The 27,243-nt window shown below is 32.4% G+C and overlaps 3 protein-coding genes across 4 annotated transcripts; all 3 read right to left on the bottom strand.

Moving 5' to 3' along the window:
- Positions 1-1,079: 1,079 nt before the first annotated feature.
- On the bottom strand, positions 1,080-6,364 carry LOC124833039 (Thioredoxin z). Its single transcript, XM_047307407.2, has 4 exons — positions 6,080-6,364; positions 5,334-5,456; positions 2,224-2,304; positions 1,080-1,492 (listed from the first exon to the last, which is right to left on the bottom strand). The coding sequence occupies exons 1-4, from the start codon at positions 6,314-6,316 to the stop codon at positions 1,376-1,378; spliced, it is 558 nt and encodes a 185-aa protein (XP_047163363.1). The 5' UTR covers positions 6,317-6,364; the 3' UTR covers positions 1,080-1,375.
- Positions 6,365-12,729: 6,365 nt separating this feature from the next.
- On the bottom strand, positions 12,730-15,243 carry LOC124833040 (uncharacterized). Of its 2 annotated transcripts, XM_088108301.1 has the most exons (3): positions 15,041-15,243; positions 14,235-14,916; positions 12,730-13,349 (listed from the first exon to the last, which is right to left on the bottom strand). In XM_088108301.1, the coding sequence occupies exons 2-3, from the start codon at positions 14,850-14,852 to the stop codon at positions 12,918-12,920; spliced, it is 1,050 nt and encodes a 349-aa protein (XP_087964427.1). In that variant the 5' UTR covers positions 14,853-14,916; positions 15,041-15,243; the 3' UTR covers positions 12,730-12,917. The 2 variants fall into 2 exon arrangements, with proteins under 2 accessions (XP_087964427.1, XP_087964426.1); XM_088108300.1 differs by lacking the exon at positions 15,041-15,243 and having other exon boundaries at positions 14,235-15,025.
- Positions 15,244-19,842: 4,599 nt separating this feature from the next.
- LOC124833037 (U-box domain-containing protein 18-like) lies at positions 19,843-21,380 on the bottom strand. Its single transcript, XM_047307405.2, has one exon. The coding sequence runs from the start codon at positions 21,054-21,056 to the stop codon at positions 20,100-20,102; it is 957 nt and encodes a 318-aa protein (XP_047163361.1). The 5' UTR covers positions 21,057-21,380; the 3' UTR covers positions 19,843-20,099.
- Positions 21,381-27,243: the final 5,863 nt, after the last annotated feature.

Here is a 27,243-nt window from a genome sequence, read left to right as displayed (position 1 = left end):
TTATGTCAAACCTTTGTTGCTCAATACCTAATAAAAAACGAAGTTATAGGATAATAATACTAAACATCTTCACCAAAAATGCAAATTATTTAAATAAATTTCTCAATATAGAAATTGATACGTAAATTAAATCAGTTTGAAATTGTAATTTAATTAGATCCAATGAAAACCAAATTATTTAATTTTGTTCATTTAGTTAATTAATTATTTTACATAGCATTTGATGATATAGTTACATAACTTTATAAAACAATTGTGACTATTATTTATTTTATGCAAGTGAATTATAATAAAAATGTTTTTCATTTCGTTTAGTGAAAGAATTATGTATGAATTTTTGGATAATGATATTTTTTTCTATATATATGTTTGTATATTTACATATAGTCAGATTCAATTGGTCTAAATTAATCTATTTTTTTATTAGATTAGTCTAGTTTGAATTATTTTTTCTTGAATCCAAACTAATCCAACCAATAAAATTTTAAGAATATATCTATCCAAACTAATTCAAATCTGATCCAGATCAATCAAATCATCTACTTTAACATAGCTCATTAAAATGTTAAGTTTTTCTCCTGCTTTGAATGAATGTAGAACAATATCTATAAACAGTGGTGACTGCTTCAATGAAATTTCATTTCAATTTCCTTTTTGTCTTCTTAACACAATTTTATTCAATACTTCACTGCTTGTTCATTAAATTATTATAAAGTCAGATTTTCTCCATACATTTTCATTGTTAAAACAATTTATTCTAGTCAATGTAATAGTAGGAACTACACAACATTGTAACCCTTCTGAGAAATGAAACCCCTTTTTCTTTTTTTATTAGGATTTAAGTTAAAAATTGCTAATTTGAAAGAAACTACAATAATTTTCAAACCACTTTGTGCTGCCAAAATAAAAAAAAATAAAGTAAATTCTTCCAAAGACACCCTTTGAATTTCCCTTCTTCCTAGAATATGAGAACCATGCTTGTCACATTCAAATGCACCCCAGAAACCCATCATCAAGGTGACAAGATAATAAATTTGAAGCATGTAAGCTCAACTCAGTCACCACCTAACACACACAGATTGTCCCTTTAAATACCATATTATATATTTTGATGAATGGGGTGCTGCAAGTCCATGATTGTGTTACATGATGCAATGTCCTTCCATTTGACATCACATGTGGCACACTACAGAGCATTGTCGTGGTCAAAGCTTACACATAAATATCATGCAATTTCATAACCCTTCAAGAGCCAAAATCATATGAATCGGTTAGCACTTCAATTCTGTCCAAGATATGATGCCATTGCACCAGACAGCATATTGCAGGATCCAGGAACAGAAACTGTGTCAGCTGACCATAACTCTTTCCTGTTTCACATATCCTTGTCAATGATGTCCCTCATCATCTGTATTGGTATAAGTCCCTCAGTTCGTATAGCATCTTTGTTTGGATCAGGACTGATAAAGAACACAGTTGGCAACCCACGTACCTAAAATACAGGTAGAATAATTCAAATGTGAGTCTAAATCCCATGTTAAGTACAAAATAACATAAGTCATTATATAAGAAAAATGACTGAAATCTAATGTGTTACGGTTTTGGATTAAAAGGGACTGTCAGGATTGGACTAATGTCATCACATGAGGCATCACATTTAAGTGTGTTCTTTAGTCACTGTCACAATCCAAATTTCAACTGAAGGGCAAATCAATTATCAGGGTCTAGATCTGTTTGCTAATAGTCCCCTTTGAGTGTCTTGTCTAGTCTAGGCTTGAAGGTTGAAACACCAACCATTAAAATAGTGTTCTTGTCAGCCATAATACAAAGAAAATACATATACAAGATCTAGATATTTAAGATTATTATTATCTTTAAACAAACAAACAGGATTAGCATGTGTTGGTTTATGAGGAAACTGCTTACACCCCATGATGCAATGCATGTTTATTTTTGTCCCCACATTTTTAGGGTACCCTACTACAAGTTCACGTGCCATTTTGTAGAGTAGAAAAAGTGGAAAATTATGAAGAGGTAATAGTACATAGACCCTAGTACTTGTAATACTAGGTTATGAACATAAAAGCATGAGGGATTAACCCATTTACTCTTTATTATAATAACTCTTTGACAACTTTAATAAAAATAAATAAGGTTTTTTAATGGATCTCTAATGAGTATTTGTACGTGAACACGTTGTAAACAAAATTGAGGGTGTATTACCTGCATGTCGCGTGAAAATTCATACTCGTCATCAGTATCAACCTTAACAAAGACTGCCTTGTTTTCGTACTCAACTGCAAGCTGAAAAAAATTTAAATATGAATGGTTATTTCTGTGCTTTCAAATCAACTACTCAACAAGACAAGTAACCACCCTATTGTGAGATTAAGAACCACCCTATTGATTAAAACATGACATACTTATAGAATTAAGGAAATAAGACAAAGTATGCAAAGATTGTTCAAGTATTAAGTAAAAAGTCAGTGCTAAGGGAAAAAAAGCAACCACTTGGAGAAGAACAAATTCTAGATCCCCATATGCTTAAATTGGTTCTACCAGTCAGAAGATATGTGTATTTCAATGGAAGATGAACTATTGCAGCGAACTTCATTGTCAGAATGCAACGTGACCCTTAGTGAAGTAAAACAAAATATTAAATATCATAAAATTAGAGCTAACATTCGTTTGCAATTTCAATAGAACTTTAGGATAAGTGTTTTGCTTGTAAACTAGTTGCAAAGTTGCAGCCAATGCTATGAACTTGATTAATAATATATGGATAACCGTTTTCAAAATCACACCGTCTCTTAACTAAGGATGCATTTGAAAAAGAGTGTTTAAGCTGATCTGGCGGAAGCTTTTGGGATCGCTTATAAGCTATTTTCAACTTATTTATATAAACTCATGAGAATAAATTACAAAAATAGTTTGACCTTGTTTCCTCTTCAATTATAGAAACAATTTACACGTAAGTACTTAAATTATAAGCACTAATTTATTATGTGCTTAATAAGGTATTTATAACCAAACACAATGATAAATGACTAAAGCCTCTTCCTGATGAACTAAAACTCATGAATAGAACAAGAGTAATGCAACTTAATTCAGACACGTTAGAGACTAATTTCCATTTATAAGCATAGAGGCCCAGTCTCCTTAAATAGCATTCAATTGACCCGAATCTATCAAGTTATTTTTGAGATCAATCTCAAGATCTATAAATTCAAATATGGCACAAGCTCCAGATCTAAGCAAGTTTAGCAAGCAACCAATACTCTCGTATCTACCATTAATTCAGTCATGTACAACAAAATAATGTTAATGAACATGTTTAGAAGTCATGAAAATGTTGTATATAGCCGGTCACATGGAATAACACCGAAAGGAGGGCAAGGATTGTTTATTAAATTATCAATTACTAGCAGCAGTGTCAATAGTGCACTATAGCAACATGGCGGAGTGCAGTGGAGCCTGGCCTCTGTGCACTGCCCTGTGTACTGTAGGGTCTGAAGTTGTCACCATAGAAACTTTTTGCATCACTATAGCATCACTATGTTGACGGTGTACAAAGTCCCCAGAACAACCTCAATGAATTTGATACACATTACGAGTACTGAACATCCCTGTGCTACCCTCTGCCAACCAGTGTGTGTGGTGACTCATTCTCTGGCCTCTCATTCTCATTCTCTGTTTTTTTACAGTCGCCTCTTATAATCTCATGTTTTTGCAGTTATTTTATCATCACAAATCTCTGTTTCTTTTAATCTCTTTCCTGTGTTTTTGCCTCTAATTTGAGTTCTTTTTAAGTTTTCTCTGTTTCAGTATTGTATCCGGAGTCTAAGTGTCTGAGGTCTGTTTTGCAACTATCTACCAGTGAAAGACTCAAAAACCCATTCGTTCCTCTTTTTATGTGTCTATTTGGTTAGTCATGGCCATCCTTTGCTACTATCTCTTTGCAATTTTTCCATTAAAACAATTTTGTACATAAGTTTCAACCGTACATGCTACTGGACTAATGATGATGGAATGAAATATGATAGCAGATTAGCAACCTAAAAAATAGAGAAGTCACAAGCTTCAGCTTATCCTGGACATTTTTTCCACTCCATGTTGGAATAAGATCAGATATGATACAATATGAAAAATAAAGAGTTTTAGCAAACAGTTTTTATGTGAAATTAAAAAATATTTTGCCTTTCTGTTTTCAACCACCGGCACTAGCAATAACTGACATAATATTGAGTGCAAGAACCAGCTAACTATGGCCTCATTCACACATAAAACTGATAAACATCGTGACACGGTTAGGATGTAAGGAGTAGCAGGAGTTAGTTGAGATAGTTAGATTATTAATGTGTTAGTTAGAGGGATTAGTTAGCCATTAATAGAACAATAAGGATAGGAGAGATTTAAACGTGTTATCATTGCATATTGAGAATTGATTCTTTGAGAAGGAGAAACCTTGGAAGAGTTTTCTTCATTGTACTTTTCATTCTATTCAATAAAAACCTTTCTTTTCTCTCATTTCAATTCTTGGACCTAACACACTCAGTGAATATGAATAATAGAAAACTCTCAAATGATAACAATGCTATTGGAATATATAAAACCATAATCTGTTATGATCAAACCAGATAGGCTGTCCAACAGATTGGAAACCCTTAATTTTGGGGGCAAGGAAAATGAATAACATGCCAAATTCATTGTCATACTGGACAATTAACGATGAAATGAATCATTGTATAGAATCAAGGTTTTAAAATTGAAGTTGTGGTAGTAGTTGCAGTTTTGTTGCAATCCTTGACAATGCGGAGCAATGTGGCAAAAACTGCAGCAGTGTTGTGCCCAAAAACTTTGATGTTGCACCAAATATGACAGTTGCAGACTGTTTTCCAAATGCGTGTCAAATATAAAAGTAGAACAGAAAAAAGAACCAATAAGACAAGCCATTGCACGTCCAACCAGCCCCCAATAACTACAATAACTATTTTTTTATGCAAATAATTGAGGCAAACTTTATTAACCGTTGAATTTCCAAGTTTGGCATCTGTCCGTTTCCTTGTAGGAAAATCTTTGTCAAATATTTAATGAATTTAATCCATATTTTTGGTGAATGGTATTCAATCTATCCAATAGCACAATCTGAAAGATAATTAAAGACTAGCAAAGGAGGCTGATACAAGTAAAGGCTGAATTAAAACATCAAAAATACTTTATGGCATTGTGCTAGCCTGAAAGTTGAAACAAACATCAGATGGCAACAACAACACATCCTCGTAGTCAAATCAGAGCAGAGGTTAAGAATTTTACAGATCATGTAAACCACGTACCATTTCAAGTTCTTGAGCCATTAAGATGCAAGGTCCACACCAAGTTGCATAGAAATCTATAATAAGAGGAACTTTTCTTTCTCCCTTCACCAGCTCCTGGATTTCCTCAGCTGACAATTTTTTCTACAAATCGAAAATAACAAACAATGGGATCACTGCAGTATCAGATAACATTTAGTTTACGAATAATAAACACAAAAAAGTAAATAGTCTATGTTTGGACAGCGTTATTTTTTTACATTTCTATTCACTCGCAAACTGCTTATCTTAAAATTTATTGATTTATCCGTTAATTGCCTTCAAAGTCCTGCCAAAGATTACTTTTTTATTGATGTGAGTAAAGCATTAAAAAATTTAAACCCTTCTGTGTTCTTTCTTCTTTTCAAGAATTCCTACATTTACACAGTAAGAAGTCATAAGGAAACAAATAAAAAAAAAAAAATTTAAGTTCTTACTCATAAGGGGTAAAAAGTAGAGAATTTTATCAGAAGAAAAAACAAAGTATTACCTCCGAAACACAAAACCATTCATTACACTAAAAACAAGAACCATTTTTGCGACTTGAACGGATGTACAAAGGAATAAAAAGAAAAAAATTCACAACAAAAAGTCATTTTGTTGAAACCTAGATAAAACTGGTATGAAAAACGAAAATTCAGAAAGAATGACATAAGACCCATAAGAGGAAAAAACAAGATAGACCCAGAAACGATATGGTAGAAAGTGAAGTGTTTGAAGTGGCATACCACAAGATAGTCATCCCTGATATATTTTCCTTGGGGTGGCTTGCAGAGCAACTTTCTGGGTACTGTGGAGAGTGAAAGAGGCTTATTGTTGTTTAGGTGAGTGGTTGTGGTGAGAGGATAAGGGTGGTGGTGAGCTGTGAAAGAAGGGTTTGGTAGAGAAGCACAAAGGGGTTTGGAATTGAAGGGTGAGAGAATGGCCATGCTGTGGTGAGGGGCATGGCATTGGAAGAGAACCATTCTTGTTGGTTTGGAATTTGCAGAGTGCTTCAATGAAAAGAGGGTTTTTGAGTACAGGGGTTTACCATATCTACTTATTCTTTCATGAATAGATAGATAGACAAAATTTCTCTTTAACCTAGGTTCTTTTCTGTCACTAAATAGTGATAATAATTTAGACAGATTATGTTTGGATTTTAAAAACAAAAGTTAAGGAAATGAATGAATATTTTTTTTTATTTTTTTTTTCTGAAAAGTATATTAAGTGTATTGTTTTTTATTTTCAATTTTCAGAAAGACAGAGTTAATGGTTTAAGAATTTTAACATGTCTTTTGTCGTATAATGGTTTCTTCTTCGAAAGATAATCTTCTATGTACATTTTTTGAGTTTAGATATGTTTTTAATTATTTTAATTTCTCTTCTCGGATTTAAAGTTTATCTTTATAATTTTAAAGTGTTTGCTTCATTTTTTTCAGATTTGAAATATAATTAAGGATTTCATTTATTAACTACAAATTATTTACATGATATTTTATTTTAACTTCACATTTGTATCATTAAATATCTAATTATTTTTATGTTATTTTTTAAAGTATTAATTTTAACTTTTGGACGAATAAACTAAACCAATTTCTTTTAAATTACATGAACTAAAAAAGTTAATTCTAAATTTAAAGAATGAAGAAAAAATACTTAAATTTTAAGGATTAAATCATTTTTTATTTTATTTTCATATCTATGCAACTGGTGCAGACCATACCCCAACATTTTTGTCAATGTAATCAGTCTTAGATGGAGTTCCTGTTGAAAATATTTGCGTCATAACTTGAATGACTTCATCTTGTAAGCGAACAAGACGGATTGCATCATGAAGCGTTGTAGGACTATGTGTCAAATCTTTCAAGATAATCCAACAAAGTTCCTTCTTTCTTTAATCTTGCCAAATATGCAACAAGATCATCAATAGCACCGGAATAAAATGTGTTTATATATTTCCTATTTTTTTTTTCTTTGTTCGAAGTTTTACGTTGAAACCAAATTATAGTATATAAGTACACTATACATCTTATTTTACAAATCAATTTTATGAAATTAAGTTAGACTTAAAATCATTTTCTAATATTCTTAATATTCTACATGGAAAGCAATAGCAGACAACTTCGTTTTGATTTTCAAGGGTTCTCTCTAACTCAGAATATATTGCATAATTATTTTAAAAAATAAAGAGACAAATTTGTTTACTGAGAATATAGCTTAAAGTTGATCAAGACGTGTGATTTGTGTTATAAACATTTTATACTTTTCAATTTTGCTGATAAAATAAAGAGATGAGTTAGACGTTTTATACATATACATATTTGTATGATTGTGTGTTTATATATAAACCAACAACCCAAAAATTTACCAAGCTACCATTTTTATCTAACTAGAATAATGAGTATATAACCTTAAACGCAAAAATAGTTCGTATATTGTAAGATTTAGTGTATTATGCTAAGAAGAAGGACTTAAATTAAACGAAAAGTATAAATATCCTTTTAAAGGATATTATAAATATTTGTAAAATAAATCAATTATAAATATTTAAAACGATTTTAAGTAAAATTATGACATGCACAAAAAAGTGTTTTAGTGTTCACTAGTGCAAAAATAGTCTTTAACGTCACCCTTTAGACGTCGGATCCCACAATACCCAACGTAAAAAATTGACCGGTGGTATTTTGGTAAATAAGTTGGCCTTGGCGACGTCGATTCATGGGACGCCCGACGTCTATACTTTAAACCAGGTCAATTTGTACAATTAGACGCCAAAAAGGGAACGTCAGAATATGAAAAGTCATTTTTTTCGCCATTTAGACGTCAGATCCCACCACACCAACGTCTAGATAGTCATTGAGAATTCGGTCCCCCTTACATCTGACGCCTAAATGGCTTGACAGGGTAGGTGAAAAGTTGTTTTGGACGTTGGTTCCCCTTGCATCTGACGTCTATATACACCGTGAATCTTAATTTTTAAATCGAATGGACGTTATATTATTGAGGTCACCGACGTCTAGTCGAGAATAGACGTCGGGCACTGGGGGCATCGACGTTTTGGTTCCTGTTACATCAGAAATCGCAAACCCACGGTTACGCGCACTTCATCCTCTTCCTCCTCGTCTTTTCTCTCCGCGTCATTGCATTTCCAGGTGCGTTTTTATCTCTTTTTAACCGTTTAAACTTACTTTTACTCCAATTAAATTAGTCTTTGATGAATTATCTTCCATTTGAACCGATTAAAATGAGTTTTTGTTGTGTTTTTGTGCAGTTTTTCTCGTGTCTTTGGGTAGCGTAGTAGCACCTTCTCCCTTTGTTAGTTTTCTCGTAAGAAAAACTTGCGTCTTTTGGATCTCTTATAGCATTTCAACCCAAAACCGAACCTGGGTCCTTGCCTAGTTCTCATGTCACCGTATTCTTTTTCATTGGCGGTTGAAATGGAACAAGGCAAGGACCTAGATTGGGTTTTCGGTTGAAATGCCATAAGAGGTCCAAAAGACGCAAGCTTTTCTTATGAGAAAACAAGGAAGAAGGTGCTACTACGCTACCCAAAGACACGAGTTGCAGTAGACGTCGGTTAATGCCATGTCCGACGTCTATAGTGCTCTTAGACGTTGGACTCTAACATCACCCATAAAGACGTCACATATGGATCTGACGTTAAAAACCCAAAATAACAGACGTCTAAAGCCCTTTCTGCACTAGTGGCTGTCTAGTGTTTAAAATCTCCCCTTCACGTTATGCACACTCCATTCATAAGAAATTCCACATTAGTATTAGATTATGAACAATAAAAATTTCACCTGAAGAACAAGATAACTACCTATACTATCAGCTTCACTTTCCCCCTTCAGCTGCTCCAACTGAAAAGAATGTATCCCTAAGCTCACACCATTTAGGTGATCATCGCAAAAGAGAAACAGACACACAAAGACATGCCAAAGAAAAGCAAGGGTAAGCTAGAGTAATTTAATTGATTACACCAATCATGCAAATTAAACAAATACATAAGCATGTGTCAACCAATCATTTCAATCATACAATAACCGACCATACATTACAGGCAAGGACCGAACATAACATACATGTAATGACCGACCACTTGACATGACTATCCGGATTGTATGAATATGTAGCTTGTGGTTGTTCTTGCACTCGGGTGGTGTAGTAATTGGAAACCCCTCAGCTGCCACCCAAGGTTAGTCCGTCATACCTCACCCAGATCCCCTTTGGACTAGGACCTCCTGCTATTCTCACCACATGACTTACCCATCTCTACTTGAGACTTGGTAATCATGAGAATGTCAGGATGAACACCGTGGATTTCGCTGTCCATATTCATACTTTACCACCACCTTGATAACCAATCACTGAGACATTCCTCCTTGGAATTCTCTTTCACATTCATATTACAATTATCATACCATACTTTCATTTTTACACCATTATGATAATGCATACATAAACCATCAAAACCATTGGAACAATTAATTAAAATAACACATTGGAATAAATATAAATATAGGCTGAATAGAAAACATCAACATATATGAACAAGACCAAACACCTTGTGAATAGTGGAGACCGAACGGTTTCTCACTACCCCAGTACAGAACCGAACGGTAACGACAACCACCCATAATATGACCGAACGGTCAATTTAAAGAGTAAGGCTCAAACATGAGCCAAATAAAATTTGAGGGTCAAACACTTTAACAACTGAATACTTAGAGCTTGGACCGAATATTAAGAACTTAGACCGAACACTTAGTGTAAGACCGATCGGTCTTTCACTATCCACTGAACAAGACCAAATGGTCCATACTAGGTAAGGCTAAGGAAATGGCCGAACACTATTAATGACCAATCATTAGGGAAAAACCTAACACTAATACAAGTCCGAACACTACCAAGACAAAGTACCCACCTAAAGCCGAACACTCTGGACTTAGACAGAATACTCTCTTAGGATCGAACACTAAAGCATGACCGAACAGTCATTAACAGGTAAGGCCCATCAAATGCCGAACACGGTTAAGACCGAACATCAATACCAGATTGTGTACTAGTGCAAGACCGCCCGGTCATTAACTGAAAACTCCACAGAAGCAGAACTCAGTTAAGACCAAACACAAAAGGAAGACCACCCACACCTAATACCGAATGGTCATGAATTGGTAAGACTCTAAAGAAACTGAACCCAATTAATGACCAAGCACCTGAATATGGCCGAACGGGCAATCAACGCATGACCGAGCGGTCAACAACGCATGTTCCACATTCTGCATAATTCTATAGAAATATCTGCAGAATTATGAAAAACTCCTAACTTTACCAAAACTGAATATTTTTCCCAACTTCTAATTCCCCATTGCTTGAATCATATACCAATTTACATTATTCCAAGGATGTTTAAACCTTTATAAACACTTTCTAAAGAGTTTGATACCAAATTCATGATCCAAAACTGCATAATCATCAACCTAAGGACTCAAATTCAATTCTACTGGGTTTTTTTTTGGCACAGTTTGGTTGACTTAGGGATTCTAACAAGTCCTAAATAACTCATCTAAGCTTTCCCCAGTGACCAATTGAACTCCTAACCCCAATTCCCCATTTTTGCTACTCCACTTCCTTAAACACACTCAATAACAGCACCAACAACTCAAACCAGAATAGTTCAACAAGGTCACAGGTTATATTATCTCATACCACTATACAATTCACACCTTCACTCAATTACATACCCAAGCAAACTTCCAAACAACATTATACAACAATACAGTTCCACAACACATCAACCAATTAAATTAACTAGCTTCCCTTATCTCTAAACGAACCAGACAACTTCCACACCCTTTAGGAATTTGCTTACTCTTCCAAGAAATTCTAAGAACACCTATAGACCATCGATTTATGAAAGGAGATCAACCCTAGCACCAAAATTAAGTTAGAAAGAGGAATAGGATACTGTTAAACACATGCAAACAACAAAGCTTTCTTGCATGTACTAGAAATCCTAGAAATTCATGAGAATTTAAGGAACGACACTTACTCGCTCTAAACACGAAATTGATCGGAGGAATATGAAGCTTGTGATGCCAGGATCACTCAGGTGGCCCCTGATTACTGAACAGATGAACTATGGGGGAAGAAATCTAGAGAGAAGGAAGAGGTAAATTAGAAAATAGTGGTTTTAGAGAGATAAACAATTTTAAGATAATGAACTCAGTGTTTAGAAATTCATATTTATACTGTTGATGTATTTCAACATTAAAAGCTCAATTAAGTTATCTTAATATCTCTATCTACTCTATTATTCTATTTTCTGGGTCTTTACATATACAGTCATCATTATAAAGACATGTTGAGTCTATAAAATATTTATTAAGATATGTTATTAGGACAACAATGTGTTAGAAAGGTGAAAATTTTATTATAAATTTTCTTAAGTCTATAAGCAGGTTAGCTATTTTGTATACAGCAAAAGAACTTAGCTTCCAGCAAAGCCACCTAAAAAACTTATAATAGAAACATAATTGTTCTAATAGTGACTAAACTATAAAACTAGTTATTTGATCATAGCACCCATTATATATTTTTTCATAATCTAATTTTCTACGGGTACTATGAATGCGATTTTCAATTACCCCACAACTAAAAGAGCAACACTTTAGTCAAATCTCTTTAGAACTTGTTTTATTAATTAGAATTATTTTCTCACTAAAAATACTATTTCTAAATCATAATATAGAAGGATGCCATTGGGACTGAAAAAGCTTAAAAAAAAATTAGTTTTTTTCAGTTTGATTATCATTTTTTAAAATATATGCTCAGATGTCGTAGAATTTTAGTGTGCTTTTATATTATTGTATGAAATCAACACACATTAATGATATTCATTTAACAAGGTAAAATGATTCTAAAAGAGTGAATTAAATTTTTCTTTTGAAAAAGAAGAAAATAAAATGTAAAAAAAGATAATATCAAATGAATATAAAAAGATTATGTGTGTCAAAGTATCATCTTTCTATTTATATTTGTATGTTGATTTTATATTATTGAAGATATTTTAGACTTTTTCATAAGGCTTTTGATATGCATTGTTACCTAAAGAATACCATACACCAATAAAAATTCATGAAGTGCCTTCACATGACAAATTGTGTTTTACATTAATATTGAGCTTTAATTAGTTTAAATGCCATTGAAAAGACCACATGCAAAAAGAGGTGAGACACAATGAAGAAACATTCCTTCATTTTCTTAATTAATGAAAGAGAAGGTTAATTACAATTAAAAGTCTACATATAATTAAAGTTAGGAGAGATAAGGGTTTTACCTCTACCCTCTTCTATATATGGTATATATGGTGTTCTCTTAAAATACACTGATAAACATTAATTTTAATGTTTTAAATTATATTAAAAAGAAATTTAATATCCTAACATCAGTGTATTTTTAATATTCAGTAAGAGATAGCACAAAAAAACCAACTGAAAATCTGGAGTCAACTTTCTTCCTCCTTCAATCTATATATATATATATCTATATATATCATGTTGATGTACACACAGAACCATGTCATGATGAACTTCTTCCAATTCTTAGTGAAGAATCAACACCTTTATTGACACTTGCAAAGATCCTAGCAATCTCTAGTTGAGTGTTGGCTATGATTTCAGTTCTCTTCAGCTCCATCTCCCCTCTCTTTGCCTCAGCTTCAACCCTCATCTTCTCAATCTCTTTCATTGTCTCCATTCTGCTTTGTTCTGACCTCATTACCACTTCTGCTAGCCACCTTATGCTTTCTGCTATCTCCATGTCTTCACTGTTTTGGTTATTGTTATTACTGTTACTGTTCCTTCTCACCCTCTTGTTCTTCTCACTTTTCATCTTCCTCTTGTTGCATCTCACCTTCTCCTTTTCACTGTATAGAGCAGGTGTGCTACTATCCGAGTCCATCACATTCTTCTCAGATACATGCTCACATGACTTGCCTCCTAACCCATCTTCCTATTAATGCCAAAACATTAATAATATATATATAATATGGTTGTGTGTGTGTGTTATATATATAATATTCTGAAACATAAGATCACAATGGTAACACACTCAAACCATCTATGTCTGTTCTAATGTCTATTTTACCTGCATAATATAAGGTTAAGTTTTATTCATAGGTAGCAACCTAGCACCTGCAGTTTAAGACACTGTTTTTTTGTCCCTTGAAATGATTTTCTGGTATAATAATGCTTATTTAGTATAATGATGGTCTTGGTAACTTTTACTTAATATATAGATTAACTATTTTAACATGAGTTATCAATGTAAAATTTTATACAGTGTTTCAAGATAACATAATTTTGAAATAGTTATATTGTAAAATAAATTAATTCGCAATACATAACAGTTTATAATTATATCACAGACAGTGTGACTTTTACTGACAGTAATTTTTAAGTAGAGTGTATTACAACTATTTGAATATGTCATTTTTCAGTTCATGTTTGGTACCTTTCTTTAAGAGATGAGTTTAACTTGCTTTCTGTGAATTGTCATCCTTCTGTTGCAAAGAAAATCAATGATACATTTTTTTTTTCTCTTTGTATGAAACTCAAGGTGCTTGGAGCAACAATCATATATACATTTTTTCATGAACAAGTTTAGTGATATGATTTCCAGTTTTACTCTTATGAACAGAATGTTACACTCACAACATAAAGCTGAATAATTAGCAAAAAGGTTTTGAGCCATGTAGTGCTAACTTCACCAAGTTAAACATAATTCTGAAATGGATGAGTCATGATCATAAAAGGAAAAACAAAAGAATGAAGGCAGAGTTAAATAAAAGACCACCCAGAATGAAAAATTGTGCATCATATGATAATCTATCTCTACCTTGACTAGTCTTTCAACACCATTGGATCCGTGAGAGTTTTGTGTGGGTGGTGGAGGAGCAGCAGAAGGAGGAGCTTGTGAGACAGCCAGTGAAGGAGGATCCAACAACACCAGAGCCTGGTTACTATTGGTGGTGGCGTGTGGTGGTTGAAATGATGGTGGTATGGTTGGCGTTGGTGTTGGATTTGGTGTTGGCGGGAGTGAAGATATTGGTCCTGTGCCACGCAGGAGAAGATCAAGGCGAGAGTACAAAGGCCAAGATGATGCATCGGCAGTGGTTGCAGACTCTGATCTGTACCTTTTTTTCATGGACTCAATCTTGTTCTTGCACTGAGTCTGTGTCTTTGGTGACTTGGTGGAGTTGGCTCTTGATGAGACATGTTTTGCAACATCTTCCCAGTCATGGCCCTTGAGTTTGGCTCTGTTTCTGAGCACCCATTTGGCCTCATAGGCCTCAAGAAGGGTTGACACAGCCCCTTCACTCCATTCATCTCTCTTCAGCCTATCACTGCCACCACCAATGGCTTTTCTTGGAGAATTCTCTTCCTTGATGGTGGCATGATCCGAGAAGAAGAGAGACGGGTGGCTATCATCTTGCTTCTCTGATTTCTCCTCCATCTCTCATCCCCCATCTACTACAAAGCTTTTAACCCTTTCTCTTTAGCTGCTAACATGCTTCAAACTTGACTCTCAGACCATCACATACAACCACTAGCATTAGAAAGAGAGCTAGAAACAAAAAAAGAACCAGAAAAATGGAAAATATAGCACTAGTGGGCGGTGGAAAGGAAAAAAAAAATGTTCACCTTTTGTCAAAGGACTTAATCATGTCAATGCCCTCAACCTTTCTTTTTCTTGCTTTTTTACAAATAGGTGGTGCTCCATATTGTTACCTCAAGATTTTAATTCCTAGTTAATTATTGCAACTGTGACTCGACAATGAAGCTCTTATAATAGGATTGCCTCTTAGTTTTCTGGTGTTTTTCTTTGTACAAATCACAAAGATTTTGTATTGAAAATAGTTGTTTGAGTTAGATCAGATAACTATCTATATACAACAAAACTTCTTTTATACTGTAAATAAATACGACTGTCTGTCAGATTCCAAAAAACTTCCGATACAAACTAATATAATCAAAACAACAAACAATTTAAAAATTGATTCTGTAGTAATAATACGAAAGGTTTTATTATTGAATGAATAGTTTACAACTGTATCAAAAGCTATGGTTAAGAGTAAAGGTGAAATTCCTTATATTTAAGAGCATAATAGTCAAAAAGCTATTAATTTAATTATGACTTGATTTATCTAATCTCTGACAGAATAATGTTTTACTTAATTCAATCTTAAAAAACTAGTAAAGTTTGCACGAATTTATATACAATGAATATGGTTTGTCTCTAATCAATATAGAATATCTAACCATGTCAACTACAACATTCAGAAATATAGTTAACGTAGGTGTGCATAAGTTTGAGTTTGGTGGTTGTAGAGTGTTTTTGTAAAAGGTTAATTGAGATTAAGGAAGAGGCTAATTGAGTCTAAATTGGAAAGTTTAGTGTAGTGTATTGGTTTTGGTAGAGTTTGTTTGGCTGATAGCGTTGATATGAAGCCAAGCATGACATCTAGTGGGCCTAGCAGAAGAAGGGTGGTGGTGGTGATGGTGGGTCAGTCACGTGGGTCTGTCACCCACTCCCCTCAGAATCCTCATCACACTAATATTTTCACAACCATCCACCACCCTCAAAATCCAACTTCCTCCACCACCAGTCAATGTGCTCCCCTCACTTAAAACAACACTTTAATTCACTTCTAAATCATACACTTTATTTCAATAGATAACTCGAACCTAGTTCAATCCTACAAAACTGGTTTATAAGATGAAGTTTGCATATTATAAATTGACTTTTTCTTTAACTGATGTGAGACTTTCAACATATTCCCTCACACCTCAAACGTTAATAAATGATCTGATACATGTTAAGAAATGGACATACATTAAAACGTGAGACTAAATATTAACTTATGGTCTGATACCATATTAAAAAATATACTTTAAGTTAATTTTATAAAATTCGATTAACTTAAAGTTCACTTCTTAACATTAATTATACAAAATGATTTATTAATATAAAAAATAAATTTTAAATCTAACTTACCTTCACAAAGTCACTTATAAAATAATATTTGGATTTATTTATCTATTATAAAATTATAAAATTGTTTTATTTTTTTCTCTAGGGATATAGAATAATTAGTTATATTCTTTTATATGAATATGAAACTTTATAGCCCTTCTTTATTTTTTTGTATCTTCTCTCTCCTTGTCTTTCTCAGGTAGCACTTTTGTTAGCTATGCTAATGTGGGTTTTGAAAGGTGTTTTGGTGATGCAGACACAGCCACTACACTCAAAGCTACCACTCCTATTACCTTTCTGATGACGACTTTGGGTGGCCATTGTGGTGAGAATCTCATGCTAGCTAGCCAACGTCACCAAAAACAAACATGAAGGCTTTCCTCCACCACTCATTTTTTGCCACGTACTCCTATAGCCTCTTTCATTTCGTTCTTTATCTTCATTTTCCATAATAATAAGGATCTTTATATTCACTATATAAATAAAAAATTAAATGATTTTATAAAATTATTTATATAAAAGTATTTATTTCCTAGTAAATAGACAAATAAATATAAAACTAAGTCAATAGGACTAAATTATGAAAGAGAACATTTCTAATATTGTTCTAATATCAAAAATAATAATAGAATATCTATTATTATTAACATCTTTAATAGGTCATGTAAGATGATGAACAATAGTTTTACTATTTTTTTTTAAATAAGTTTGACATAAACTATCCGATTAAGTCATTTTAAACATATATGTAGTATAAGTTTGAATGTAATTAACATGTCTGACAAAGAAATTAACAATATTCTAAGAACTAAACATGATCAATATTTATTCTTATGGAATTGAGATGTTAGTACACTTATTTAAGTTCAATTTCTATTAGTAATATTGGATTAACTTCTTTTTCAATACATGAATTATATTGTGAAAACAAATTTATGCCTCCTTTTATCATTAGTATTAAAATTATTGTTCCATATTATATTGATAAAGTTTCTGAAGAATTTAAGACAATTTTCACAGAAACAAAAATTAACCAAGTTATAAATGAGTTAAATTAGCAAGTTTAAGTTTAATTTTTTCTAACAAGTGAAGTTCAAGCTTCTAATTAAGTTCAAATGAATAAATGAGTTTAGTTTGGACCATTAACGTTGAAGAAATAATCCTAATTGGTCTTAGTAAAAATAATAATACTTAACACTAACTAAAAATAACATCAATCTATGTTAATTGAAAAAAAAAATCTTATCCCCATGAAAAAATCTTAATAGACTTTAACAAAAAAAAAAACCTTAAGTAACATTGAATGAGAAACATTAAGGTTGTTCAAAAATATTTTCACTAAACCATATCGATTATTGACATTGAATTGTTCTATATATTTAGTTTATAAAAATTGAATTGCTTCTAGTTACGACTATTATTTGAAGTAAACTATATAACTTATAGTATTGAAAAATATACTTTAAAATAGGATGCTCATCAATAATAATTCAAATATTTTATATAATTTAGAAGAGTTCTATTTAATTTAGTTTACTATAATTTGAATGAGTTCATTTAAACCATTATGTAAGTTAATTCAATTACATCAACCTACTTGTAAAGTTTATTACAAGTTTACAGGAACACAAGTTTACAGGAACACGGTTCCATTCATTTGTCCAATTCTAATAAACATCACAAGATAACAATTATTAAATTTTATTTATTATTTAGTAATAATTGAAATATTCCATTTAAATAAAGAAATTAAAATTTAATAAATTTAAATTCTCTTTTTTCAAACAAAAGCTATTAATTTTAAATTCTTTAAAGCTGTGAAAGTTTAGCTTATATATATACAAGTCTCAAACAAATAACAGTAGGTACCCATTCCCTTCTCTGTGACATCAGTGGAATCGATTGACTTATGGTTTTGGAATCGATTCATATTCTCTTCTCCCAATTAATCCTTAGAGAGAAGAAAATTTTGAAAAATGCTTTTGCCAATTCATAGATTATCATGAAACCGTCATTCTAAGAATATGCAATCTGATCTTATCCCTCACACCTCCAAGACTGAGCTCTCACAGCCATACCTTTCTAAAGGAGTAACACTCACTACACATTTCTATTATATTCAACTGTATTTAAGAATTGGATATTTTTTTTTTTTGTGAAAAATCGTTTTATAAAGAAGAAAATAAGAAAATTTGCAAATATTACACCACTCTATCATGAACTTAAAGTCGAAACATTTACGACAAACTTGAACTCACCAACACCAATAAAAAAAATTAATCCAATCTAATATAAAGAATTGATATTATTTTTGACAAAAAAAATCTTCAAACAATAAATTTATGATTTTTTATTTTTTATTTTTTATATGATGGTTAACTTTTTTTTCTTTTAATTAATTTGAGACTCAAACCTACAATTGAATTCTAATAACTTTTTTTTGTTGGATCACACAATAATATGACAATGATGATTTTAATAAAGCATATGGAATCCAATAAACAGGGTGCATTAAGAGAAGCATTACGAAAAGGGTTTGGTGAATAGAAAAGGAAAAACTTGTGAGAAGCAACAACCATGCAAGGCATTAGTGTGTGTAAAGCAAAAACCATTATTCTAAAGCAAGGCGTTTGGAAGAAGTCTCCCTTAATGAAGGGGTAACGAAAGAAAAAATGTTTTAAAAACTAAAATGGCTTGCAAAGTGGATCCTCTTTATGCTATGCTTACAAAGACAACACAAAAAGAGGGCAATCGAAACCTTCAGCAAACACGAAAGGACATGCAAAATATAAGATGAGAATGTTTGCATCGTGCTTAGAGACTTTCATCTTGCTTTACATTTCTGTACTGTTTCAACAGACCAGTTTACGTTTACCGGCTGATCAAGCATATAACAAGTCAATTCCAATAAAAATCACAACTAAGCAAACGAATGATCGAATACTCAATTCAGTGACAGTTCAGTCTAAAAGTCTTATTTTTTATTAACAAGATAAAAATATACTTAGGTGATATTAGGTCGTAATTAGTTCAGTCTTAATAAAAACTCAATTTGAAATCTATAAATATAGATGGTAAAAATGTAGGCGATTGTATTAACTAAACATTTAAGATTTAACTGTAATAATTAATCGATAAATATAATTTAACTTGAACATCAGAATGTCTTTAGCATATATTCACCGATCGAATTTAGACTCTATCGTAAATAACGTGGCAAGAGAAAGAGTAAAACAAAGTAGAAGAGAAGTGACTGAATCAAATTACGAAGAGATAGTTCTTAACCCTACGTAGTGAAACAATTTCTTTGAAAGATGCTTGATTGGTACATTATTTACACTACATACTGAAACAATTTGTTTGAAGGTTGCTTCATTGATACATTATTTCACATGTTATGAAGAATCTTTAGTACTTCCAAACGCCAACCAACAATTTAATTCAAAACCACAAACAAAACTAGCAAGGCAAAAACAGAGGTTGCAGTAACATCATTAACTGTCTTTGTTTATACCAATGTAGACCACAACAAATATTTCCATAGCTCAGTTTGATGAACAAGAGTTTCACCAACCAACAACTTACCACCCAAAACTAAACCTACGCTTCTTTTGTCTAATGTTTTTAATGTTAGATGAAAGTGTAGTAACATTGAAATTTTAGTATTCAATCTGAGACTAGTTTACATACAAAACAAACTACGTTTGGCAACTAGCAACTTGAACCCTAATCAGAGTGCACAGGATACAAATCTTGAGCAATTTCAGCACTGCTTCCACCATCAAGCAGAAGCTTGAAAAAAGCCACGGCTTTGCTCTTCCCTTTGGGGCTACCGTGTTCCTGCACGTAGGAGATCCCATCCAAGGACGCAACCTTGTTCTTAACCTCCCCAACTACTCTCTCACTCCCATATCTCACCAGATTCAACAACGCCGCAACAGCATTCTCCTTTGTCCTCAAACTACAGTTTCCACTTTCCGAACACAGCATCATGGCCAACCTAGAAACCCCCGAAACCTTAAGAAACGCGTCCTCGCTCTCCTCACACCCCGCAATCTGCGCGATCACCGCCGTCGCATCCTCAATTATGCCAACTTTTCTCTTCCCGTCCTTGTCCTTCGCCACCAGAGCGAAGAGCACGGGAACTGCTCCCAGCCGGACCAGTGCTGTTCGGCTCGGCGGGTAGAGTGCAATTCCGAAAGATGCTTTCAGAGCATCCTTGATCGTCCTCGTCAGCGAATCGGGATCACTCATTATGCTGATGAGGGCACGAAGAATTTCGGGTTTTGCACCGACGGTGGGGCGGAACTCGGCTACCACGGCGAGGAGGCTGTGGAGGGTCGCGGCGACGGATTGGACGGCGGATGGGGCGGAGGAGGTGGCGTGGCGGGAGAGGATGTGGGCGAGGGCGGGTAGGAGGGCGGGGCAGGACAGGAGGGGTAGGCGGTCGGAGATGGAGAGGTTGAGGACAGTGGCGGCGGCGTGTTCTTGGATGGAGTGGGAGGGGGAGTAGAGGGCGGAGGCGAGGAGGGGGACGGCGCCGGCGGCGGAGATGAGGGGGCGGGCGGCGGGGTCCTCGTTGGAGGTGCGGCGGAGGTGGCGGAGTGCGGCGAGACGGGTTTGATCGGAGGAGGAAGCGAGGGAGGAGACCAGTGTACGGATTGTTAACGATTTCGTGTCCATGGATTGAATGGAGATAATTATGAAGTAAATTTTAAATTTTTAAACTTTGAATCCATTTGGGATGTGAGAATTGAATGCAAATTGCGAATATTTTTTCCGGGGGTTTGAGTTTAAAGAGTTGAAGCAATGGAATGTGATTGGTCGGGTGGTGTAGAGTGAAAGGAAAAGGTGAAGATAGAGATGAAAGAAAGTGAAGTGATTCTGAAGATGTCACTCTGAATGTTATTTTACTAACTTAGTTGACTTTTTTCCAAACCTTTGATTGAGTCAGATGCTTATGATTTTACTATAACAATTAACCTAAGATACCTTAATTTCCTATGTAGTCGTATCTTATTTAGTTAATAAAAACAAAAACACTTTAAATCTATATTCATAAAAAGTAATAGAGCTTAAGAGAACTTAACAAAATAAACTCAAACTTCATAATTTTCTAATAAATTAAGCCTGAATATTTATATTTAAATAAAATGAGAAAACATTATATATAAAAATAATACACTCTAATTTATTTTTTGTAGTCCTCCGTACATGATTGGCTGACCTTTTCAATCTTAAGAGATGCATTAAAAACATAGAATTAACAATGCTTCTTGCTTTTTTCTTCTACGCAACTTGGTAAGGATAATGATTACGTTTGTGTGAAAATTACATTAGAGGGAGTAATGTTTTTACTCTTAACGGTGTCACATGGAAACATGGTCAAAGGATCTTCCAAAAATAATACCTGGATCTGTAGTATTAGATGAGTTATTTGAGGATTGCATATTCTTAATAATCTTAAATATGTTTCAATCTCTCTGTAAATACACTTTTTTCCTTTTTTTTTAATATTTATCTAAACAAACAATAATACTAAAAGAATAATTGAACATCTATTTCTCAATGCCAACGCACAATTATTAATATACATAAGTAAATTACTGCAATTAATTAAAATATTCACATCACAATATAAATCAACACATTTCATTTCTGTCAAAGGATTTAAAAAATTAAATAAAATAATTTAAGATGTGATGATTATTTTGGAAGAGTCGACAGAGTATTAACAATTGATTTGACTTATAGTTCGAGTTATACGTGTTCATCAAATTATTGTTCTATTTCAATTATATTAGAATAAATTATGGCACATTTTAAACAATACTTTGGTTAATATGATTTAAGTCATTAGTAAAGTATAAATGTTGTGCAATATGTCATAACTCATTAAAAACCCCAAGCAATGGAAGTCAGGTATAAAAGAAAAGGGTTTAGATTTTCAGAAAGTGAAAGCCAGGTGACTATAGGAGAATGGATCAATCGGTTTTAGCAGGAGGTATTTAAGTTGAGATTTTGAAATTTGGTCTCACTTTCTACATGCACCCTTCTTCTCCAAACTGCTGAACCCCATTTTCTCCCCCTTCTCTCTAGATTTCCTCCACATTCTCTCTAAGAAATTCTCATCTTTTCTTCTTCCGATCACCACTCAAGCACCATTTGAATTCTCCTGGCATCAAGGGCTTTCATTTAAATCGATCAAGTTGTGGTTTTAAGCCGGTGAGTTACTTTCTCCTTAGAACGTTTGTTTTCTTTCACATGCAAACCCAGATTTTTGTTGCATGAGTGGATCATTTTATCCTGAGTTTTTCTGGTCTTTTGTTTGGTTTAGTTTCTTAAAACGTGACTGTAGAACTCTTAGGTTTCTGGTAGTGGTGAGCTATATCTTGCATCATTGAGCGTTCGACTACGTTAGAGGTAAGGGAAGCTTGTAATTTAATTAAGTTTCTTGTTTGATGATTGTTTATTGTTGGAATGGTGTTATGATGGATGATTGTTGATGTTGAAATATTGCATGTTTGTTTGGAAGTATTGATAATTGATGAAAGCCATGAGATGAGTAGGAATATAGTCTCAGAGTGATTATGTAATAATTCCTGACCGTTCGATTTTTCTTTGGTGTGTTTGGTCTTAACTGGATTCTCCTTCTAAAGAGAATTTAAGTTAATGACCGTTTTGTCTCTTGTTGGTAGGTTGTTATACTAAAATACTTAGTTATGTTTAGTTTTCTATATCCACTTAGTCAGAATATTCAAATGAGTTAAGTAAATCAATATGATAGTCGTTTTCAGTATGAGAATAGATGTTAGGTTGTTTCCATGGTTGATTATATATATATATATATATATGTATGTATTTTTATTAGCTGGAGCGTTCAGTCTCTACAGTACGAGGTCTGAGAATAGCACTCGGTCTCTTCAGTGTTCGGTTTCTTTATGGGATTCCGTGTTTTTGGATATTCTGCGTCAAACAGTATTCAGTCTTAGTAGTGCTCGGTCATAAACCAAGTGCTCGGTTTCAGTGGTGTTCGGTATTATAATATTCCTTAATATATTTGCATTAGGTATTAAAAGTGTTCGTCTAAACTCCAAAGCGTACGGTCCAAGTTAATAGTGTTCAGCGAAAGTTTGTAGGGTTTGGTTTAAATTCTCTGGTTCCAACAAAAGTTATTATAATTTTTGGTTCAGTCTAAAATCATAGGTATTCTTTAGTATTTGTTACCTTTTTAGGTTTTTTGTCCAGTGAATTACTGTTCTGTAGTAACTGTTGAGTTACAAGTAAATGCCCAAATATTATCAAGAGTGTTCGGCTGATTATGAGCCTTATCTCGCATGGACCGTTTGGTCATGTTCTGTGTATAAGTGGAAGATCGCTCGGTCTTACACTAAGTGTGCTGTTAGATTAGTTTTAAAGGTGGTCTTTCGTTCGGTCTTGTTTTGGAAATGAGTTATGACTTTCTTAAATTTAGTTTGAATGTGTTAATGTTAAAAGTATGATGATAATGGAAATGTGATATGAATGGAATAGTATGGATGTAAAAGAGAATTCCAAGGAGGAATATCTCATGGATGGTATTGGAATGGTAAAGTATGAATGTGGACAAAGCTGAGCTAGCGTTTATCTTGATATTCCATGATTACTCGTTCTCACGTAGAGAAGGTAACTCATGTGTGGGAATGGCAGGAGGTCCTAGACCATAAGATGAATATGGACGGAACGGACTAACCTCGGGTGGCAGCTGTTGAGGATATCATAGTTATTACATCACTCGGGTGCAAAAACGTCATAGCTACACAAAATTCATACAGTCCGGACAGTCAGAGTGAAGTGGTCGGTCATTGCATGCTTTGACGTATGATTTTGGTTGGAAATGTATGATTGGATGTTTGCATGATTGATTATTTGATGTGTATCAAATTTATGTGAAATAAATGTTTTATAGAATTAATTAAATTACATAAGCTTACCCTATACTTTTCCTGTCTGGTTTGTTTTATCCGTTCGATCGTATTGTCCTGTTGCAATGATCATCCTGTGGATGTGAGCAGAAGGAGAAGAGTTGCTGGAAGAAGCTCTGGTAGAAGTGGAAGTGAAGGCCGAACCTTAGAACCGTTTGGTTATTATTCTGCTTCTAGTTTTGTAGAATCGTTCGATGTAGGTAATTTTGGAAACCGTTCGGTCTAGGCAGTAGAATTGTAAAGTTTAAATTCTGTAGTATTTTTGATAAGGCTGTTCGGCCAGAACTGTACTTCTTAATCTCAGAACTGAAATGTAATATTGTTAATACGTGGATATTCTATATATGATTTTATGTTGTATTTTTTGGGATGTTACATAACATAATACTCACTCCATATCGAATTCTATTATTTTTTAGTTATCTATCTAACATATAAATATATTTTTAATCTCATTTCATTCATTATTAATCATTATGATATATTGGGAAATTAAAATTCGTTTCCTTCAACAAGTGGACCTAATGTTTATTCTGTAGGATGAACAAGTGGGTGTGCTTTCTTTGAGGAAAATGACATAGTGTTTATAAAAAAATTTAATACTTCAATTAAAGTAATAAATCAAGTCATCAGAAGTTTATGAAAATTATTTTAAGACATAAAAAAAACACAACATAATATGTCCAAACTAACAAAGTTATGCCCATAAAGTAAATATAATAATTTAAACAAAAATCACAATACTTTTATACAAAGAACAAAAAAATCAATTATTAATAAGATCATGTTTATGAATGAAATGTGTAAAATTTAAAAAGAAGATAAATCGTACATGTAAAATGAATTATTTCAATTTTAGTTTTAATATTTTTAGCCCAAAAAAATAATAATCCCAAAAGTAGCAATATTTAATATCATACCATACAACTCTTGTAATTTAAACAATTAAAAATATATTAATTATAATATATTTTCATGTAATTCAAGTCACAAATCTTTTTTAAGGTTTAATTATCAGTTTTGAATCAAGACAAAAATAAACACTTAGTGCTAGGCATTCAAATCAAATCAAATCTTGCATATATTTTAACAAATTTAAAAGAAAGTCAATCAATTATTATCATCCTAACAAGTACAAGAGTTTTCTTTTGATTGAATTCAACAAGTGTCAAACTCATGGCATTAGTGTCATATTTACATCCTTTTCAATACTTAATGTCTTGTTTCTTATCAACATCCATGTTAAGATTCATATAAAAATGATTTCAATGACCGTGTTAGTAGTTTCATATTTTTATTGTTATCATTATATGACTTGTCACAATATTCACAAATTGAATTATCATTATCCTATTGTAAGTTTTTTCTTAAGTTCTTGACATGAGTTCAATAACCATATGTAAGAACTTCTAACACTGATGGTGATTAAACTTCAAATGATGTAGATCGACGATGTTATTGGTATCTTAGAACCTGAAGCATCATGTAATGATAGACCTTGACAACTAATATTTTTCATTTGTATGAATATTAAAACAATTATAAATTACTAAAATATTTTAGTAAGATTAGCACTTACATGAATAATCAATAAAAAATAATTATAAATCAACATTATCACCACCTAGCCATCATGTCCACTCAATCAAATGTAAAAAAAAAAAAACAATAAAATCTTGCAACATATATATTATTGGTGTGCTTATTCTTCCCACGAGGGAGAGCTTGTGTTCTTCAAAAAATAGGGGTGATAGAGAAGAAATATAATTTTTCATTTGAAATAATAACATCAAAATACAAAATATAATTTTTCATTTGAAATAATTTTAGGTTATTTATATTAAACTTATTATCAACTTTTTTAAAAGCAAAATTTTAAATTGAATTAAGTTGAGTTTGACTTAATTATGGATGAAATATAACTCAATATCTAATTAAATTAGATTGAATTATTGAATATTCCAAAAAAAAAGTACCCTAGGTATAATAATACTCACCTTATCTTTTTAATCTTTTATTTTTTTTTTACTATTGGTTTCATACTTAATATATGATCACTAGATATATAAACACGTAAGTGAATATTTGGACAACCGTATTTATATATCTTTTATAAATACTCGTCCATGCAAGAGTATCAATGAATTTTTATTGGGACCCAATTAAGTAATTCCACAAAACATATTTTTAACCATATATAATCAATATAAACTATTTATTTTCGAAAACAAGGAGTCATTATGTGAGAAATCTTAAAGGTAAATTCTACTTTTAATATGCTTTATTCAGTTTATTTTATAATCAAAATTTTATTCTTAAGATTTAATACCCGAATTACTTAAGTAATCAATGAAAACAAATTGCTATCATTATTCCAACCAATATTGATTGAGATAACATTATTGCGTAGTACTAGGAAGTCTCTAGATATTAATTCGTCTATAAATAGATGTACAACTTCTTTGATATGACACAATTAAAGTGCATATAAATTTAGGTGGTGCTTCAAATTAAATTCAGTAGATGTGACTGTACATAAACTATATTTATCATTGAAGAACATCTTATATCAGTTATAATTTAAAACCAGTGTTATGGATCCCTTGGTGAAAGATATTACATTAGTTAAATCCAGAACTAATGTAATATATATGATTTGTCTTCTTAGCTTAACATATTTCTACATTGGTCAAATATTTCAACAAATTTATATTATCTTATTTTAATATATTATCTTATTTTAATAGATATTTTCTTATCTTAATAAATATATACTCTTTAAATTTTAAATATTTGTACGTATATTTACATATAAAGTCATTCAAATTTTAACTAATTAATTATCAATTAAAATTATCTTATGATAATAAATCTTTTAATCTTTTTATTTTATTTTATCTCATTTT

The sequence above is a fragment of the Vigna umbellata genome, chromosome 3, assembly GCF_029865625.1.
Source record: "Vigna umbellata cultivar VRB3 chromosome 3, Vumbellata_1.0, whole genome shotgun sequence".
NCBI lineage: Eukaryota > Viridiplantae > Streptophyta > Magnoliopsida > Fabales > Fabaceae > Vigna > Vigna umbellata.
This window is presented reverse-complemented; position numbering and strand designations above follow the sequence as displayed.

Coding starts and splice junctions, on each gene's coding strand:
- LOC124833039 (XM_047307407.2), bottom strand. CDS start 6,316: ATGGTTCTCTTCCAATGCCATGCCCCTCACCACAGCATGGCCATTCTC. Junction 5,457..6,079: donor TCAGGGATGACTATCTTGTG/GTATGCCACTTC, acceptor TTCGATTTGTAG/AAAAAATTGTCAGCTGAGGA. Junction 1,493..2,223: donor AATTTTCACGCGACATGCAG/GTAATACACCCT, acceptor CCTGTATTTTAG/GTACGTGGGTTGCCAACTGT.
- LOC124833040 (XM_088108301.1), bottom strand. CDS start 14,852: ATGGAGGAGAAATCAGAGAAGCAAGATGATAGCCACCCGTCTCTCTTC. Junction 13,350..14,234: donor GTGTTGAAAGACTAGTCAAG/GTAGAGATAGAT, acceptor TGGCATTAATAG/GAAGATGGGTTAGGAGGCAA.
- LOC124833037 (XM_047307405.2), bottom strand. CDS start 21,056: ATGGACACGAAATCGTTAACAATCCGTACACTGGTCTCCTCCCTCGCT.